The 19,206-nt window shown below is 40.2% G+C and overlaps 1 protein-coding gene across 3 annotated transcripts in view; it reads right to left on the bottom strand.

Moving 5' to 3' along the window:
* Nucleotides 1-1,748: 1,748 nt before the first annotated feature.
* The window catches only part of pkn1a (protein kinase N1a), a 68,910-nt gene continuing 51,452 nt past the window's right edge, over nucleotides 1,749-19,206 (bottom strand). For 2 of the 3 annotated variants that reach the window (XM_078165386.1, XM_078165383.1), the window contains exons 6-23: nucleotides 17,942-18,087; nucleotides 17,100-17,313; nucleotides 15,864-16,058; nucleotides 14,648-14,757; nucleotides 14,390-14,533; nucleotides 13,884-13,959; nucleotides 12,482-12,617; nucleotides 12,072-12,198; nucleotides 10,761-10,840; nucleotides 10,344-10,419; nucleotides 9,049-9,140; nucleotides 8,576-8,752; nucleotides 6,689-6,751; nucleotides 6,236-6,312; nucleotides 5,959-6,101; nucleotides 4,058-4,165; nucleotides 3,788-3,868; nucleotides 1,749-3,514 (exon numbers count right to left, since the gene is read on the bottom strand). In XM_078165386.1, coding sequence (XP_078021512.1) covers nucleotides 3,311-3,514; nucleotides 3,788-3,868; nucleotides 4,058-4,165; nucleotides 5,959-6,101; nucleotides 6,236-6,312; nucleotides 6,689-6,751; nucleotides 8,576-8,752; nucleotides 9,049-9,140; nucleotides 10,344-10,419; nucleotides 10,761-10,840; nucleotides 12,072-12,198; nucleotides 12,482-12,617; nucleotides 13,884-13,959; nucleotides 14,390-14,533; nucleotides 14,648-14,757; nucleotides 15,864-16,058; nucleotides 17,100-17,313; nucleotides 17,942-18,087 — 2,249 coding nt within the window. In that variant the 3' untranslated portion in view covers nucleotides 1,749-3,310. The remainder of the gene's footprint in view (nucleotides 3,515-3,787; nucleotides 3,869-4,057; nucleotides 4,166-5,958; nucleotides 6,102-6,235; nucleotides 6,313-6,688; nucleotides 6,752-8,575; nucleotides 8,753-9,048; nucleotides 9,141-10,343; nucleotides 10,420-10,760; nucleotides 10,841-12,071; nucleotides 12,199-12,481; nucleotides 12,618-13,883; nucleotides 13,960-14,389; nucleotides 14,534-14,647; nucleotides 14,758-15,863; nucleotides 16,059-17,099; nucleotides 17,314-17,941; nucleotides 18,088-19,206) is intronic. The other variant, XM_033624322.2, reaches the window with a different exon arrangement.

Raw genomic sequence — 19,206 nt, 5'->3', positions numbered from 1 at the left:
GTCCAGATGGGGACTTGAACAGGTGACCCTCTGGTTCCTAACCCAAGTCCCTATGGACTGAGCTACTGCCACCCCAAATTAGCAAAGGGCCACAGGCTGGAGTTGAACCTGGGCCGCTACGGCAACAGCCTTGTACATGGGGTGCCTGCTCTATCCACTAAGCCACTGACACCCCCCTTGAATAAGGGGACATTTGAGCATTTTGCTTAAAAAAACACAACATTTTAATATAAATTCACTGCTTTGACTTCTCCCTGTGAAGTTTTGATAATATTTTCTCATAAGTATGTGTTTTGTAGAGATTAAAGAAGAGATATCTTCAAGTGACTGACAACTGGCTACAGAAAAGCAAACATAGAGCTGGTTTAAGGATTCAGGGAATTCAGATCCATCACACCTTCACAAGTGATCCAGTGACGCTCTCAGATCTCGGGGTCACAGTGTCATCCTGAAACCCAAACAAAATCCAAATACACAGATATTTTAGTGTTTGAGCTGAGGTGATATGGTTGAAATCAGTATCAAAGTATGTTTCCAATATTAATGATCGCACAAGCTAATGTTCAACATTAATGTGTTCCACTCTTCTACATCACAGAGCTGGAAGATAGTTAATAAGTTAATCAATAGAAAATTAGTCAGCAAGAATTTTGATAACCACTTAATCATTTACGTCATTTAATGAGCAAAATTGACTTTGCTGGTTTGATCCTCGCCAATGTGAGGATTTGCTGATTTTTAGCTATTTTATATTTTTTTTAAATGTGTCACTTTGGGGCCTTGCTTTAATTCGACAAAACAAGCAATTTAAAGACAAGCCAAGCCTGGCTGTGGCACATTTTGACGTGCAGCTTTATACATAGACTAAATGAATAATTAATAATTAAACAAAGATAATTGATCTAGCAAATAATCTTCAGATTAATCTATAATTAAAGTAACTGATAATCATTAATTATGAATGCAACTTTGTAAACAGATGAAAAACTTCACCTGAACAATAGTTTAAATCCAGAACAGGTCAGTGACCGATTAGGATCCTGACCCATTCATTTAAAATGCCTCTTTTCAAATGTGTTTCTCCCCTTATGACGTTTAATCACAAATTCCTACTCAGGGTCTGAAATTAGCACCTGCCTCCTGCCAGAGGTGTGTAAATTATTGGCAGTGGTGTGTAAAATTGTCAGACCATCCACTTCACTGGCGAACAGAGAGAAGGCACAACAGAAAGACATTTTAACTGCTATAGAAGCAACGCTATTAGCCACAGAGCCTCATTCGTTTTGACTGACAGTTGAAGCTCACTGAATTCTATCCAGTAACCATCAATAAAAAGATGCCCACGCACATCATTTACACGCCCACTAGGCACTGTATCAACTTTACTAACTCCTGTCAATTTCATTTGCAGGCATAGCTCAAGGCATAGTGACTGTATGCCCCTTGAACAAGAGGGATAACATTCTTTAAATGACGTATAAATTATCTAAATATTCTTCCTTCATTTAGCGCATAGATTTTAAAAATGGCAGATAAAATTGCTGAGTGACAGACCAAAAAACACTGGGCCTGTGACTGTGGCAGGTAGTGAAAAGAGTTGATTTCAGACCTTGTACTTACTACTCAAAGGCTTCTTCTTTTTTTTTTTTTTTTTACTGATATCATGTTTAACGTGCCTTTCTGCTCTCCCCTTCCTTGTTTAAATGATCAGTCCCATATTTTTAACAACAAAACACAGACAGCATATTCGCTCCAGGTTTTCTTTATAAAATAAGTCATCTCATACTCTCACATGGTTTTGTATGGTCATACACAAGATAAGTAAAGTCCACACCATCATACATACACAACAAACCTCTGTCTGTACTCAGAAATGTAAAGTGTTACACAAGTTTACACCACTGGCTCATATTCTCCAACATTTATCATTGTGTTTCAAATGATTTTCTTCATTTAGACATGTATGACCAGGAGAACTTGTTCACTGGGATCTGAGGCAGCGCTCACTGCAGCGAGATCTACTCTGGAAAAGTGGCTAATGAGGTTTGTTTTGCTTGTGGCACCACCCAGACTTTCCAAAATCACAAAGATAGCAATCGGTTTTCGTCTGAAACAGAGATGATTTCGTCACTAGGATGGAAACCAAACACTGCAACGACCATAACGGATAGTTTTGAAAACTGTTGGTGGCTTGAGTTCTTAAAACAGATGCTAAAACAACTGTTAGAGCCGGTGTTTGTTGAGTTTAAAGTCAGATATCGTCGTCTTGGAGATTACTTACGTCATGTTCACAAAACTCTGGTAGCATGAAGATGACTGGATGAATATGTCTCAGGCCCATAACGGACACACACACCTTACTCTTAGTGTTCAGATTCTTTTTTCAATTAAAGCAAAAATGACATAACTTGTTAGCCACGCAGCTTTTCTGCTGATGGTTGTGATTCTGTGTCTTTATATCAAACTACATAATATCCAATTACAATGTATGTGGTTCTGAATAATGCATTCATCCGTCTGATTCGACTGTCATAAATATGACTACGTTGCAAATTGCCGTTGTAACGTTTGTGGCAGAACTTAAAATCCAAGCAACACAAATTTTAAAAAGTAGTTGATAGAAGTCCAAAGTAAAGTAAAAAAAGTGGTTCTTTACCCCATAGTTAACTCATGATTCGCCTAGCATCAGTCAGCATGACTGAGGGTCATTGTCATACGACTGCTGCAGAAGCTTTGAGTACAAATTCACTCTGTTTCCACTCTCAAATCCTCTTTTTAAAAACAAAGTTCAGAGCATTTCTGCATCACGTCGGATCCCTCTTCCTCTTCCTGTTGCTGTGTACAAATGACCAAAGTACAAACAAAACGCTCTTCCGCAGATCAAAATACAAGTACAAATGTAAGGCATTGGTATGAGAGGCCATGAAACAACCCCAGAACAGTCAACAGCTCCTCCTCTCACAGCTGCACAGGTGACTACACTGACACATAAGAGGATGGGAGGAGGCGTTTTAAAGGCTAACATTTGAAAAGATACACAAGTCACTGGTGTGTTGTACAATGATTGAACTGGGGCTTTCGTTTGTCCAACATTTTACCCCACCAGCTATCAGTCCCAGCTTCATTTTCTCAGTCATCCATCTTTAAAACCCTGCAGACACACAAGACACAGACCGACTGCCTCCGGTCTCTCCGCATTCATTCACAGTGTAATTAACGGCAGACAAACAGTCAGCGGACGCTCAAATGAAATTGTCATGGAGCCTTCAAAAAGCGAACATTCCTCTAGGTCTGTGAGGCGCTGGCCCCACTAGCAGAGGTCAGAGACGTAGTCAAAGTCCCGGAAGCTGTCCTGGTCTTTGCGGGTGAGCACGCGAGGCTCACGTGGAGGCGTGAGCGTCGGAGCTTCGGTGGTGAACTCCTCATCAAAGTTGCTGACGTCTTCCTTGCCCACAATGGAGGGGACGAAGGGAGGGGGCACCTTCCTCTGCAGCAACGCCTCCCAGTCCACATTCTGGAGGGAGATGGAGGAAAAGAGATGAGAAATATTTACAAGGGTGAAATTCAGAAATTCAATAGTCTGCTTTAATGGTACTACCACAGGAATTAATACATGCAGCCAAAGTGAGCTGTTAGAGGATGAGCTGCATCTGACAGCTTCAGCACACCTCCTCCACACCTCCACACCTCATCAGTTTCTTTAACCTCATCATGCTCTCCCCTCTAGAAAAACACTTCAGTAGTCATGATGGCTCTTCCCCACCCATAATGATAACAGTGTACTTACTCTGAAAAATGGCTGCTTCTTCACCTCCTCTGCATCCTTTTCACCAGAGCCCAGTCTTCTCTCTGGGTTCCTCCTCAACAGCTGCTCATGAAAACACACACACACACACACACACACACACACACACACACACACACACAATAATAATAAGTGAACGTTTTGGTGTTTCACGTGTATGTGCAGCATTTGTCACAAATTGTTCATGGGTGTTAAGGTCAGCAAGAGAAGGGAGAAAAGTGTCTGTGTGCATTCATGTGTGTGTATTCTTACCCTTCTCATGATGCCGATAGCTTCAGTGGACAGGAAGCGTGGGTAGCGGACTTCATCATTCACAATGCTGTCGAACACCTCCTCTTCATCATCACCTGGGAATGGAGACTACACACACAAACGCACATAAACACACATAAGCACAATTAATTCGATAAAGTCCATTTTAGATATTTTAATTTCACACATCATGAGTGTGTTAACCACGCTGAACAAGTTAGTGATAATGAATATCCAGGTGTCTGTGTAAGAGGTGAGTAGGAACGTAAATAAGTCATCTTAAAGTTAGCAGTGGCAGAACCACCAGAGCCTATTCCAGGGGAGATTGCGAAGTACCTTACAGACACACGACTTTTGGACAATCTGTTATGTCGGTTAAGGGCAGTAACATCTGGAACAACATACCATGTACAATAAGAGAATGCCCTACCTATAGCACCTTTAAGGCCCACCTCAAAAACTGGCTCAAAACAAACCAACATTGTAATCATGGCTAGGCGGACCTCTCGCAGAGCCCGATACATATACGTATGTGCCGTGCTCTGTGACTGTCCGCCATGCTTTGCACTGTCTTTGTTGTTGTTGTTGTTGTTGTGCAGTGCATGCCTACATATACGTATGTATGCATGCACTGCACTATACTGCACTGTGATGTATTATCTTTGTGTACCTAAATTGTGAATGGGACTTTTCATCTGCTGCTAAGTATCCGATGTCTTGGTCCACTCTAAGCGGCAGGAGTGGGCCACCACATGTGGATCTATTTAACTATCATGCACTTGCACTTTAACAACTGGCACTTTACACCCGGCACTTTATAGAATCCACACCGCACTTTATGTCTATGTATGAATGGGTATTTTAATGTGAACTCCTTGTGTACTGTTATTATTATTACTCCTTCTTTTTTTCTCGTCTACCTCCTATGTGTCTGTCTGTCTATTACCTGCCAAGGGACTACGGATGTAAATTAGCAGGTTTGCTAACTCCGACACATTTACACGTGTACTCACATACTGATGTTCATTAATGTGTACTGTCCCTTTCAAATAAATAAAATTAAAAAAAAAAAAAATCTAAAAGGCCTATTCTCACAGGACTAGTACAACCTGGGGACCTCGAGTGATTGTAAAAATTGTGGAGGTCGTCTGTGATCTCAATCCCGTGTGATTCTGCCATGTCTCTTATTTGTCCAGTTAAAATTCCACTGTAAACTACCTACTGTATTTCGGCAAACAAAGAGGATGTGATAATATTAGTCCCATGCAAATCAGTGTGCAGGTGATTTGTTTTGAGGTTTTTTTTTGGGGAAAGATTTTATGTTTACTCCGCACCTTTTTCTGCCTCTTTCCTTGGCAAGCTTTACAGAGGCTGCACTGACAATTAAAAATAAAAGTTTTAACAGCATTTTGGGTGCAAATTTGGGGGATAATATCAATAAATTCAATTAAAACATTGCTTATTCCATGCAAATGGGCCGTTTGTGCAGCGCCCTAGTAATACCAGTCCCACGCGAGTAGGGCTCAAGACTGAAGAAATGCAGCACACTTGCAATACGCCTAATTATTTCATTCACTTATTTTAAGGACATATTTTTGTATCCATTTATCAATATAAAATCAATATACTTTTACTTCTTACTACTGTTGAGTATGGTATATGATCTATGATCTATTATTGGATTGTTTACAGTGAAGAATAGTAGGAAACATATGGACAGAGGGATGACAACAGCTAAGGTCTCCTGGTCAGATGTGAACAAGAAACACTGCAGTTACATCATACTGTGTTGAAACCCGTTTAACAAGTTTATTTGTGTTTTCAGACAGAAATTCATTCAGCTATCACCACACAGACAGTGTAAGAAATTTGTGTATGTGTGTGTGTGTATTTGTTCTCACCTCTCCCACCAACATCTCATAGATGAGGACCCCCAGTCCCCACCAGTCTACTGCCCTGGTGTAGGATGTGTCTGTGAGGACCTCTGGAGCCAAAAACTCTGGAGTCCCACAGAATGTGCTGGTCCGGTCCCCGAAGCCCATTCCTACAGACGGAGGCAGACAGACAAAAAGGTTTGTGGCTGAAAGATTTTCAGAAAATCCATGAAGCAGGCAGACAGCACTCAGATGTAAAAAGGAAAATAAAACGAGCCCATCTATTAGTAACACTGATATCCACCTTCTTTACACAGTCCGAAGTCAGCGATCTTCACATAACCATCTGTGTCTAGCAGCAGGTTGTCAAGTTTGAGGTCTCTGAAAGAGAGGGAAGGTAAAAAGATGTAGCTGTGAATCTGTACCATATTTCATCAGGCACAGCTGAGAGAACACAAGGAGTTTAAAACATGAAATAAACAGTCTCCAGCTACACTAGCTGCTGTGTGAGACTGTGCTGAGCACAGCAGCTAAATGCTAACATGCTCACAATGACAATGCTAACATGCTAATGTCAACCAGGTATTATGTTTACCATGACAGTTTCTCCATTGGACTTAACTCGTATAGAGCATCTTTTACACAGATTTGAATGGACAGATATTTTTTATTCTGTTTCCTCTTCAGTAGACATACATGTCTTTTTTTACTCCCCAACTATCATGTGAGGAAAAAGGTTTGTATGGGTTTCACTCACCTGTACACAATCTTATGTTCGTGGAGGAACTGAAGTCCGAGAACTACGCAGGCTGCATAAAACCTGAAGTCAAACAAAATATTGTTATTACAAAAACTGCAATAAAACAAAATGTAAAGCTCATAATGATAATCGCTACTACTACTGCTGCTGCTATAGTAAATGCTATAGTGAACATCTTTAATGCCAAAGCTGTCGGCTTTTGGTTCATGGTTATTGAAAATGAATGAATTAACTAATAATTCAATTTGTTGGCTGTACTGGAAAATGGTTTAAAAGCCAGGATTTTCCAGATTTTTTTTCCATACAACTCTGGGAAAAATGGGTGCAATATATCAAACCTGAGATCTGACTTTATTGAGATAATCACTTGAAGGAACATCCTTAACTTTTTATTAATAATTTTTTCCCCCTATTGTATTATTTTCTGTGCCTAAATATGTCACTGTGATGTGTGCAAACATGTGAAGCCAAACTGTTATAAGTATTTTTATTTTATCTTATCTTATCTTAGCCTTTATCTCTTCCTTTCTGGACGTGTATAGTTATGTTGAAAATGTAAAGAAATAGATTATGAGTCAATCTAAATGAAAACAAGGCTGATAAATTATACTTGTGATATGAGATTCTTTCTTACATTTTATTTACTCTTGGCTCTAAAAACTTTTTTTTTTTTTTTTTAAATAAAAACAAAAAAAGAAGCTACTTTTAGTATAACAGTATATTTTAGTATAACATTTCATAACAATACCAATGTTAAAGTAAAGTTTATTCATTTTTCAAGTCTTTCTTTTAACAGTGCTCTCGTGCCTGTATGTACATTGAAACAGCTTTTGGTCTGTGCAATTGATCCTCCTGTTCATACTGGCCACAAAAAGATTACTTCCTCATGCAATTTCAAAGTAAGAGATAGCAGACACAATCCACAGTCCTCGTTCTGCGTTAAAATCTATTCTATGGTTCAACTTGAAGCTAAAATGAGTCAGACAAAGTTCATGGATATTTTGTCACAAATGAACTCTCTTTTCCTGGACAGTATCCAGCGATGAGGAATTTTGCATAAAAAAAAAAAACAACTAAATATAGGGGAGAAAAATGTTTGATTTATCAAACTTAGGCTTCTGATGTCTCATATTAGCTTTGGTTGAACTTCAGAATGATCTTCTATTTTTTTTTTTTTTTTAACAGAAAGTGGGTTTTGTCCCCCATCTCTTATACACATCTTCACAGCAGACATTTTGACATGTCATAGCAGGAAAAGCATATGTGTATTTAATATAATTAATAATTCCACTTAGGGGAGCTCCAGTGCTGTGTGAGCTGGTTTACTGGAATAGTGTAATGGGAAACTTGATGGAGCTGAGCCATTGTTAATGTTGCATCTGTGCGTGAAGTCAAAATGTCTGCTGTGAAAAGCTTTGTTGCTACAAGAAGGGACCCCTTTACAGTTAGTATAGGTGGAACATTTACAGTAGCCAACAGTGCTTACTGTATACATATAGGCATGTACGTATTGTTTTAAGACAGACTTTAAAATGATGCGACTCCTTTGACTGCTGCCTCTAAAATGACCATAACGGCAGGATTTACTGGTGCTACTACAAAAATTGTGCATTCATTAGAGGTAGAAGTAAAAGTTTCCTCTGTACTTTGAGATTTAAAGTAATTTGCAAACTTTAAAAAGCCCTGAAAATTATTAAACTCATTTGACTTACTATCAGGGTCTTCACAGACTTGTGGGAATATGCAAAGTGTGTTTACAGACTCACTTATCACATAAATAATAAAATATTTTCAAAAGCAGTCTCTATTTTGCCTTTTCTCTCTCAAACACACAAACACACACACACACACACACACACACACACCCCCACAGAGGTTACATACACGGCTCGTGGCTCTGTGAAGACGTCTGTGTGGATGTGCATCATCAGGTCGCCTCCAGCTGTGTACTCCATAACAAAACAAACGTGCTCCGGAGTCTGGAAGCACGCAAACAGGTTGACCAAGAAGGGATGGTGCGACATGTTTACAATCTCGAAGATGCGTTTCTCACACATTAGACTGCAGGAGGAAGGCAGAGATGAAGAGGAGGAGTAGGAGGATGAGGATGCAGAGGAAAAGGGGAGGAAATTAAGAATTGAGGGGAGGAGAGGACATTTACACATAATTAGATAGTGTTTATTTTGGTCGATGAGACACCCACACTCATTCCAGAGATGAACTGTAATCATGGTGATTCAAGGCACAGCGGCGCAGTTTAAACACACTGAAATGTATTATTAGAGCTTAAATCCAGGCTAAAAAAAACAGCAACCAATCACACAATCACACAGAGTACTAATCACATCTACACGCACCTTTCTACCTCGTCCCGAGCTATGATATCTCCTTTCTTCAGAGCTTTGATGGCGAACATCGTGCCTGTCTTCTTGTATTCTGACAACAACACCTGGAGACAAACACATGCAGCAAGTTCATTACACTCTTAAAAACTCTTCTAGATATGCATGTTTACTGGTTTAATGAGGAAGAGAAATGAAAACTCTCTTAATCTATAAGATACCAAAGTGTTAGAACTGTGGGATTTAACAGTGTAAGTTGAAGTCACATTTCCTGTTCATGTTACTGCTGTTTGAAACCTGTCAGCAAGTGCTTTTTGTTATAAACATGATCAATATGCATGAAACAAGGGTTTGCTCTTTGGTTTTTATGCTCCTGCAGACATGCCATTTTGCATGTTATGTTGACAAACAGAACAGAAAAAAGAAGGGTGCCATTAAATGCGCTATATATGTACACAAACACAGGCACTTGGTGGTATAATGATAAGAAAATGGCGTTTTACTAACAGTCTTATATGTAAGGTTTTCTGGTAGTAACCATAGGCAGCGTAAAAGAGGTGGATGTAACCACTGTGACGTCACTTATTGGTTTGTGGACTACCGTTTTGAAGCCTCAAGTTTGGCATTTTGGCCGTGGCCATCTTGGTTTTTTGGAGCCAGAGGTGACCATATTTGAACGAGAGGGTGGAGTTGTGGAGGAGTGACTCTGAGAAGACCACCATGGTAGCAACTTATCAATTACAAGGTAGCCACATCCTAAAGCATAACCTGCTTTATCGTCTATTTTACCCAAAATGGGACCATAATTTACACCATGCTGTATTCAAGAAGACCTGAAACTAGCAATTGAGACCATAAATTATGAAAATGTTTGCTGAGCTAATGAATCAAGTTAAAAGTAGGGTCATTTTCTCGTAGACTACAATCTCACTTCTTTTTGGAACCACTGGAGTCGCCCCCTGCTGGCCATTATAAAGAACGCTGGTTTAAGCCACTCGGTATTAGCTGCACGTTTCAGACCCGGAGATAACCCCTTGGTTGGAACATAATTATCATGTCTCTCGATGCTTCCTGAAGGACACGCTGTAATCCAAAGGAGCTGCCAGTCAAACCATTTTTTTCTCGTGCCATAAAGTGCCTGCATTTGCGAACATACTGAGCTCATTAAATTCAAGAACTCCTTCTTTTGTTCTCTGTGGTATTACTGACATGTTTAGCAAATCCTCCTTCTAGATTTTTGTGCATTCAGAGTTAGAAATTGCATTTATTTGAAAGAAACAAAAAACAAAAATCCACTGGTCAAACTGTACCTTCCCAAAGTGTCCCCTGCCCAACACAGCAATCAGCCTGAAGTCCTGCAGAGACAGAGGACCTTTCCTCTGCTTACTGAAGAGACAGACACACAGTCAGCAGGACGATTTATAATGGAAACAGAAAATAACAGAAATCATTTGAACTGCTCGGAACATCTGACTGCAGAATTTGTCATGGTAGACATTGGGAACTGTGAGCGTGGGCAGAGTGGTAGCTGTCATTCATTTTTATTATTTACACCTGTGCTGTCATGTCAAAATGTCCTCAGTGGAAAAGCCCCACTATAAAATGTATACGAACAGGAATATACGTAATATATAAAATAATATGCATACATACATTATATCAGACGAAAAGGGCAGTGCTTTAGTAATCACATAAAAAAAAATGTCTTTATGCGCGTGTGTGTGTACCTGCCAACGGATGGGGTTCGGACAGGGCACTCGGGGGTGAGGTCTGGGGGGGAGAAGGGCTCGATGACTGGCAGTCGGTCCTGACGGGGGACATGCGAGGAAAAGACACGAAGAAAGACATGCAGAGACAGAGAGATAATGGAAGACGAGACAAATGATTTCATGACGGGCATGACAGACAACCTTTCACTGAGTAGGGTTCACTTTTTATCCCTGCTCTCTATTTCAAACCCTACAGGCTAGACCCATGTGCAGTGCTGCTCAGTTTTTGGAGACACTGTGATCAAGTGCACGCCTGAGGGAGAATCCACATGGTGTTTTTGTGTCATTTTTGACATCTGTCACTTCTCTGCCTCAAAGAATAAAAAAGGTTTTCCTCTTATTTAATGTAATAATCCACATCTCCCGTGAGAGACATCACTGTGCAACCCACAAATTTCTTTTCACAGTCCTGGTCTATCTTTTTAAAATCTAGTGCATTAAATTGAGCATAATCTCCACAGACAGCCATTCAAATCACATAAATCGCCTGCTTTACATATGTTGTGATCATACTTATTATACCTACATACTATATAATGATCAAGGTGTCTTTTCAGTATGAGTTTTCTGTATTCAATATGGGCCTACAGAGCTGAAATTACAATCTGATAAGATAAAAAGATAAACAAAGCTGCTGTTCTACTGTATACTCTTCCCATGTTAATCTGTCTGGTGACGACAGTGTTATGTCACATTCGTGTCACATGGGATGGACTGTAAAGATGGGAAGATTCACGTTTAGGACTTGTTCATGCCAGACAAGTCAGAAGGTTGCATATTGGTTGTATGAGGGTTAAAGATAGTGTGCACTGATGTCATAAAACCATATCTTTTACATTTAGATTTAACGTCATTAAACACCTGACTTCAGCTCACATGAGGTGTCTATACTGATTTTGTTTTTAGGTACTTATTTTTAAGCGCCAAGTCGGGTATATCGGAGCTTTCTAAAAGTTCCCAGTCGTCATCACAACACAGATGTTAGCGCTATGAGACAGCTGTTTTAGAGCATATCTAATAATCTCTTCAAAGACATTTTTACAATGTTCTCGATTGACTTCAGCTCAAAATGTAATGTTTTGTTCTCTCTTGTTTGTCTAGCTACAAAATAAAGTCCAATCGTCACTAAAATGTAAATATTAAAGCCTGGATTATGAATTATTACGTTATTCACAGATCAGAGTGGCAAAACGTCCATGTGTTGATTTACCCCATATCCCATATTTTAGTACAGAGCTTATCCCCCTTCACACACACACTCATGCACACCTCCCCCATTTCCCGGGCTTCCTCCCTCTCTGTCTGTCTCACCGGGGTGTGTACGTCCGTGTCTCTCTTGTAATCGCCTCTTATCGGAGAGTCACTGTCCAGACTCAACTTCTCCACTGAGACCTCCCTGAAAGATTCACACAGACACAAACAAACAGACCCACACGATGATGCAGACGGACAAATGAACAGAGACACACACACAGATGGGGTTGTTAGACGTGGGGCAGAGAAAGCATCGCATGCTTTAAACTTGGCCAGGAAACACAAGGAAAAAAGGTTCAAGGAATGCTGCTGCATTTGATAGCAAGGTCTGACTGATGGCTATCAAACGTCACACACAGATGCTGAGTGTCTCTCCGGTACAATGAAGTGGAGTGTGTGCATGTGTTTTTATGTGTTAGTCTCACCCGGAATTGAGTGTGAGGCTGTGTGCGTTGGGACTGTAGGTTCCTGAGTTGTTGACGGTGGGAATGGCGTTTCGAAGCAGCCTCACCCACGTCCCAATATCGACATTCATCTGACGAGCCCGAAGGAATGCCTTGCCTGGAAAGACACATTTGCACAGAAATCTAAAGTCAGTAATGTGTCTCACTGAACAGATCATCACACCTTCACTTAGGAAAGAGTTTTAGATCTTCTTCTGTCGACATGTTCTGCCTCTGTGTGTTACATTAGCACACATGTTTTAGACTAACATCTCTGCACATTGCACATATTCTCTATACTTTATACAGTGAACTTTTGTACATTCCCTGGTCCATATTTTGCACATTCCTGCACAAAACAGATAAATTGTACACATTTTAAATTGATTTTTTTTTATACATTTTAATTACACATTTATGTCTATTAACTTCTGCAGTACCTGGCTTTATTTTTATTTTCCCCCTTTTTTAATATATTATTTTTTTAGGACCTTTTTTTTTGCCTTTATGACAGGAAAGCTGGAGAGAAACGGGAAAGGGGGAGAGAGAATGGGGATGACATGCAGCAAAAGGCCGCAGGCTGGAGTTGAACCTGAGCTGCTGCGAAGGTCTCAGCCTAAATGACATGGGGCACACACTTTACCCATCTTGCTGGAGGTCGCTCCTATTTTTAATTTCTCTTGCTGTGTTTATCGTTCTGCACCAAAACATCAAGGCAAATTACTTGTATGTCAACACCTACTTTGTAATAATTACAGTTTTTGATATTAGAAATCTTACAGTGGTAGAATGTCAACATCCATAGAGTGTTGGGATGTAATTCACAATTAAAATCATTATGCTATTCACAGATTCATAAGGGAATGTATATAAGTCTGGAAAACACTCTTAAATAAAATGATATTCTAAAACCTTCTTGATCAGTGGAAAGACAGAGTAGTGCTTCTCATCAAGACTTCTCCAGACTTTGGCTGAACTGTTTTTCTATGTAATTTGTTGTCATGTTGTTTTTGCTTTATTTACATCTCTCTGTTTTGTATCTTGTTTAAGTGAAGTACTTTATATTTTTGTTTCGGTAATATCTACATTAATAAAGCTGTCATCATCTTTAAGAAACAAGATGATTTATTCACCACTAGATGGTGCTGTGGTTTAAATGTAAACAGAACTGACTAACAAGTATTTCTTCCCTTCTAGTTATGCTCATTTTTTTAATTAAGATAAAGCCAGTTTCAGCACAACTGTTGTTTGTTCATCTCAAAAGGTCATCTATGTAAACTGAGCTTAAACTAGCAGAGAAACTGAGCAGAAAAACTGTATATATTTTTTTTTTATTCTATTTTTTGTTTAGCTCTGTTTCCTCTCTGCTCAGTCTCTTCCTCACCTTGCTGCTTAGAAAAGACCTTCTTCTGCCTCTGGAGGCGTGGAACTCTCTCAATGACCGGGTTAAAGAAGGTCACCTGGAAAAAAGCACACACACACACACACACACACACACACACACGAAACATAAAAATAATGGAAACTACACACCCATATTTTATTTTCCAGACGTCACACTCAGACGACTAGACCTTTCAAGTATGATGTATCAAAGCAGTGTTTTTCAGCACAGGTGCATGAGACAGCTTGTGTGTGTGTGTGTGTGTGTGTGTGTGTGTGTGTGTGTTTGTGTGCGTGTGTGGGCAGGTGTACGTGTGCACATTTGAATATCTTTGTGTGTGCATTAATAGCACTTTCACAGACAGGTGTCAGGTATGCGTATGTGGCCGTTCCTTTTTTCCCAGTTTTTGTTGCTGTGTGTGTGTCAGTTTATGTCAAGACTAGTGTGTGTGTGCGTGTGTGTGCGCGCGCGTGTGTGTGTGTGTGTGTGTGTGTGTGTGTGTGTACCTCAGCCAGCAGCAGGCCCTGAGGCTCCAACTCCAGCTGAACTCTGTGTTTCTGGTTGTCCAAGAACTCCTCCAGCTTCAGGTACTTGAGAGCACACAACGAGCGGTAGTCCTTCCAGTAGACTGCAATCTCCATCTCCCTCGACTAAAATGCACACACACACACCAGCACCCAACGGTGGTTAACAGCAGCAGCAGTTTTACTAAAATTATAAATTGAATGCAATCGATGTGTCCCTGTGTGTGTGTAAGTACTGACTCTTTCCAGCTCCACAGTGAAGGTCTGGTCCCAAGCCTGTTCTCCCACAGTCCTCCAAGGTGTCTGGCCCACCACACTGTTATCCAGCTTCAGCACGGCACTCACCTCAGCTGCGCACACACCCTCACAATCAGCACATTTCATTTCCTCCTTAAGTTAAATTCCTACACAGAACATGGCCCTTTAGCCCTGACCACTATAAAAAATGAAAGCTACTGTATGCTCATGCTCCAACAAAACAATTGAAGTATTGATTAATGATTGGCATTCATTTCCTTGGAGACACTGCAGAATGTGCAGGACCTTAAGAAAAAATTGGAATTGTCTGCTCAGGGTATTGAGCCACTTCAGCTAAATGTGCTGATGTTGCTGTGCCATTATATGTGAGCATTGACCCACAGTACCTAACCTCACCAACCTAAATGTGAGTGAGTACAGTTTGTGCTACACTATAAAGTGCTGCAGGGATGACGTTCTTTTGTAGGCCGACCTGGAAGTCACTCTGGTTCTCTCTCTCTCTCAAAAATAATAAATAAATAAATAAATAAATAAATAAATAAATAAAAAGCCTATGGGATTTTTCCATGATTTTCCGATCATGGCAGAAAATAAGATCTTTTGCAACAAAAATGTATGATACTTACAAGTTTTGTTCAACAAGATAATCTTCATAAATTAACACTTATGATTTTTGAAGCATAAATACGATAACCAAAGGTAAAAATTTAACATTCTCCTGACTTGCCACCACCACAACAAGGCTGTAAAGGTGGTGCGCGGTGTGATGATTTTTAATATCCCCGACAAACTCTGTAGTCTCATTCAGCCACTTGTTAGCAACCACCTCTTTAAAGACACATAAAAGCTTCAAAATTCAGGAGTGGGGTATTTACTACTTTAATTTTATGTCACAGATTTTTTTATGTAAAAATCTCTTAAGCTTGTGTTAACCACAGACCTTATTTCAGGGATCTAACCAAAAACACATTCAAAAAAACTCTTTGACTTTAAGACGAGGGAACCTGGAGTGCAAACACCTTAACTAATTTCCGGGCTTTGGGACTCATTCCTTCACCACTCTGTTTGTGATACAATATATCCAAAAGCAAAAGAGCTTGTCCACTTATTTTTTAATTTCATTTTATATATTACTAGTATTCATTAGCACTGAATACCTAACGTTTTCAGATAAACACACACTCATACAACCACTTACAGGAGAGCTCCTCTGTCTTGCTGGGTGTCTTCCCGCTGACCGAGCCACTCCGTCCGTAGAGTCCCTTGCTGCCTCTCATGAAGGACCTGGTGTCTCCGGGGCTGTAGCAGGGCAGCATGACAGCTGTCCCTTTATTGCGACCTGGGACCACCTCCAACAGCCCCACACAGCCCAGCAGCTGCACCTGTAAGGTACCTGAAGACAGAGGGGAACAATTCAGGTACAACCAACAGAGGACAGAGGCCGACAAACACCAGAGGGCACATAAATAAATCTGTGTAAATTCAAAAGAGGTATGCAGATTTTGATTTACAAACATGTGCACTTGCAGAAGCCTAAAGCCCTCTTTAAAGAAATAGCCAAAACTGGTTTGACACAAGCAGAAATTAGCATCATCAGCCTGAAAATCAATGAACAATCATCACACATGATCCTATGGGATCACAGAACACACTTTATTATATTTCTTGCTCTATTTCTACGTCTACATATGATTCATATTCACTCACAAACTGTTCTTACGTCTTCTTTTAGCCATATAAATGCACCACGCTCAGTTAAGGTAATTAAATGTCTATGCACATGAACAATGGGTCTTCTACTGCACAGTTATGTGTGAAAAGATGTACAAAACCAATCAAAGGGGTAAATGTGGTCGAAAGCACAAGTTTTTTTTCTTTTCTGCGTCAACACAGGATAACCGCTCTGCCACAAAAAAAAAGACCCAAAATGCTAAATGTTGCTTTGTTCTGTATTCATCCTTTGAGGTTGAAATGATCCGTGCTTGCTGCAGCGTTTTGTCACTGCAATTTACCAGCAGTGTTGTCAAATCCAAGTGCATGTCTTTGGTACAAAAGACTCACTCATCCATATTATATCATAACCAGAATATGAGCACAGCAAGACATCATTTATAAGAAAGTATAGATGAACCAATTAATTTGTCTTGTTGTTGAAGGAAGTTTCTGAGGGTATTTAAATGTTCTCTTCAATTCAAATAGCAGGAGAGAAAACAGGATGGCACCACAAAGACACTAACATCTGAGTAGTTTCCATATTGGCAGTGTGTTGGTGTGTCAAATGCTTTACTGTCAAATCTTGTGCTCATCCAAACCAGGGAATACATTGCTATACATGTTGGCAAAAATATGCATTGTCAGTGTGTATCTGTGACAAATTCTTATTGTATGAACTTGTTTGACTTTGTTCTGCATAGCTTTGTTAGGTATTACGTACCAGTGAGAGGAGAGGGCTTGTTGAGGGTGCTGTACTGGTTGTGGAGGTAGGGGGCGCCATGGCGAGAGCTGAACACAGGGGAGGAGGCCAGGACGAGCTCCTCTTTGATGACGCTGGCCTTGGGATGGTCCTCCGGCAGCTCTGCCAGACGCTGATCCAGAGAGTCCCTCAGCAGGTCTAACCGCTGAGATGCCTCGCTCAGACGAGACTGCGCCTACAGAGCATGGACGTAGAATGGCATCACATCACCTTTTACATCCACTAGGCATCTTTGAGTAAACTATAACCTACATTACATTTTCACAATAACAAAAAGTAAGGTACAGGTGCTCTATAATACAACATACTGCAAATGAATACTGCTTTGATATTTGCTTTATAGCCTCTGCATTTGATTGTAACACCATGCTTCATGGCTGAAAAAATGGGATGTGTGTAAGTTTCAAAAGTAACCTGTGAATCACAGATCAAACTCTTCCAACACCAGCACAGATTCATGATAAATGAAATTTTTCAGCTGCTGTTGCGAAAATGTGTCTCAAGTGTTATTCTGAACAGAGAGTGTGCAGTAACTGGAGCTGCTCTGTGAGATACCTGACTTGAGATGAAATTGCTTTATGGTGTCTTTTAGTATCTTCTGTCTATGTTGGGAAAGCTGAGAAAGCGAATCAGACACCTTATATTAAGATCATGCTGTAAGAACTGCTAAACATAAAAGTACGTAAAATGCATTTATCCCAAAGCAGAGGTAGAATGAAAGCAGTGCCTCACAGCTTTGCAAGAAAACATGACTCTGAGGAAGAGTTTGTGGTTGCAGGATGTGTGTGTGAGTGCAGTCTTACCTCACACAGGGCTTTCTTGTCCTGGACCTTGCTGGCCCCCAGGAGCCTGAGCACATTTTTGGCCCCCTCAGCGACAGCATGTTCCACCCTGTAGTGATGCCTCAGCTCTTCAATACGCAGCTCCATCCCACACAGGTCCTGGTTACCTGCAGTGTTGGGACGGACAAATTACTTGACTGTACACAATGCTGCTTTAACTCCACCTGCAATTTTTATTCAGTTATGTTCTACAGTTCGATCTTGGCAGGTGCACGTTGGAACTGCAGAGTTCTGTTTTGACAGCAGTGAGTTATAGGGAGCTCCCCTGGGCATGCTAAGTTAGGTTAATGCTTTAATGCATGTCATGCATTACACAATAGTCAGACAAAGAAAACATTAGCAGCGCCCTGAGGGAGGTGAGCAGTCTCTGAGTGTTCCCCAGTAAACAACATTAACTTTAGCCCCGACCTCCAAATAGCTTTCACATTCCTGTCTTTAAAAGCAAACAGAGCGATCGAAAACCCTCTCATCCATTTTATCTTCAAAGGAATACTTCAATGACCTCTTGGATATCAAATACTAATCCCTTGTTGTTTTGAATTCGTGAAGAAATCTGTTTTTCTCGCATGTGAACGAAGAATCCAAAAAATGGAGAAAATTCTTGATGAATTAAAGTCATAGGGATCCATGTTTAACAACAGCAAAACTATATCAAAATATCAGTTTATAAACTATCACACAACTCGTGCAGTGTAATCCAAGTCTCATTTATCCAGCTGTATGCTCAGTACTTCCCAAAGAGGCAGATCTTTCTGACGGGGAACTGAATGAAAAGTAAAATATAAAACCATGACTTTTTCAAATCCAGACACCTCTCTGTACACAGGAGCTGCTGGTGTACCTCAGCTTCAATCAGTAGTTTATTTTACTGTGTGACTTTGTTATTTTAAAAGGTTAGTTTGGACTCACTAAAGTCAAACATTGACCAACAAATTGATCAAGGCAGTGATAGACCAGCAGCTCCTGTGGAAAAAAGTTTTTCTCAACGGAGTCTGACTTTGATGAAAGCATAGATTAAATTTCACTTTCCATTCAGTTCCCTGTCAGAAACGGCCGTCTGTTTGGGAAGTACTGAGCATATGAGAGGATATATGAGACTTAAATCATGTTGCATGAGTCGTGTGAAAGCAGATATTTTGATATAGTTTTGCTGTTGTTAAACTTGGACCCCAACAAATTCAATTCATCAAGAATTTTCTGTTTTGGATTCTTCGTTCAATGGAGGC

The sequence above is a fragment of the Epinephelus lanceolatus genome, chromosome 3, assembly GCF_041903045.1.
Source record: "Epinephelus lanceolatus isolate andai-2023 chromosome 3, ASM4190304v1, whole genome shotgun sequence".
NCBI lineage: Eukaryota > Metazoa > Chordata > Actinopteri > Perciformes > Serranidae > Epinephelus > Epinephelus lanceolatus.
This window is presented reverse-complemented; position numbering and strand designations above follow the sequence as displayed.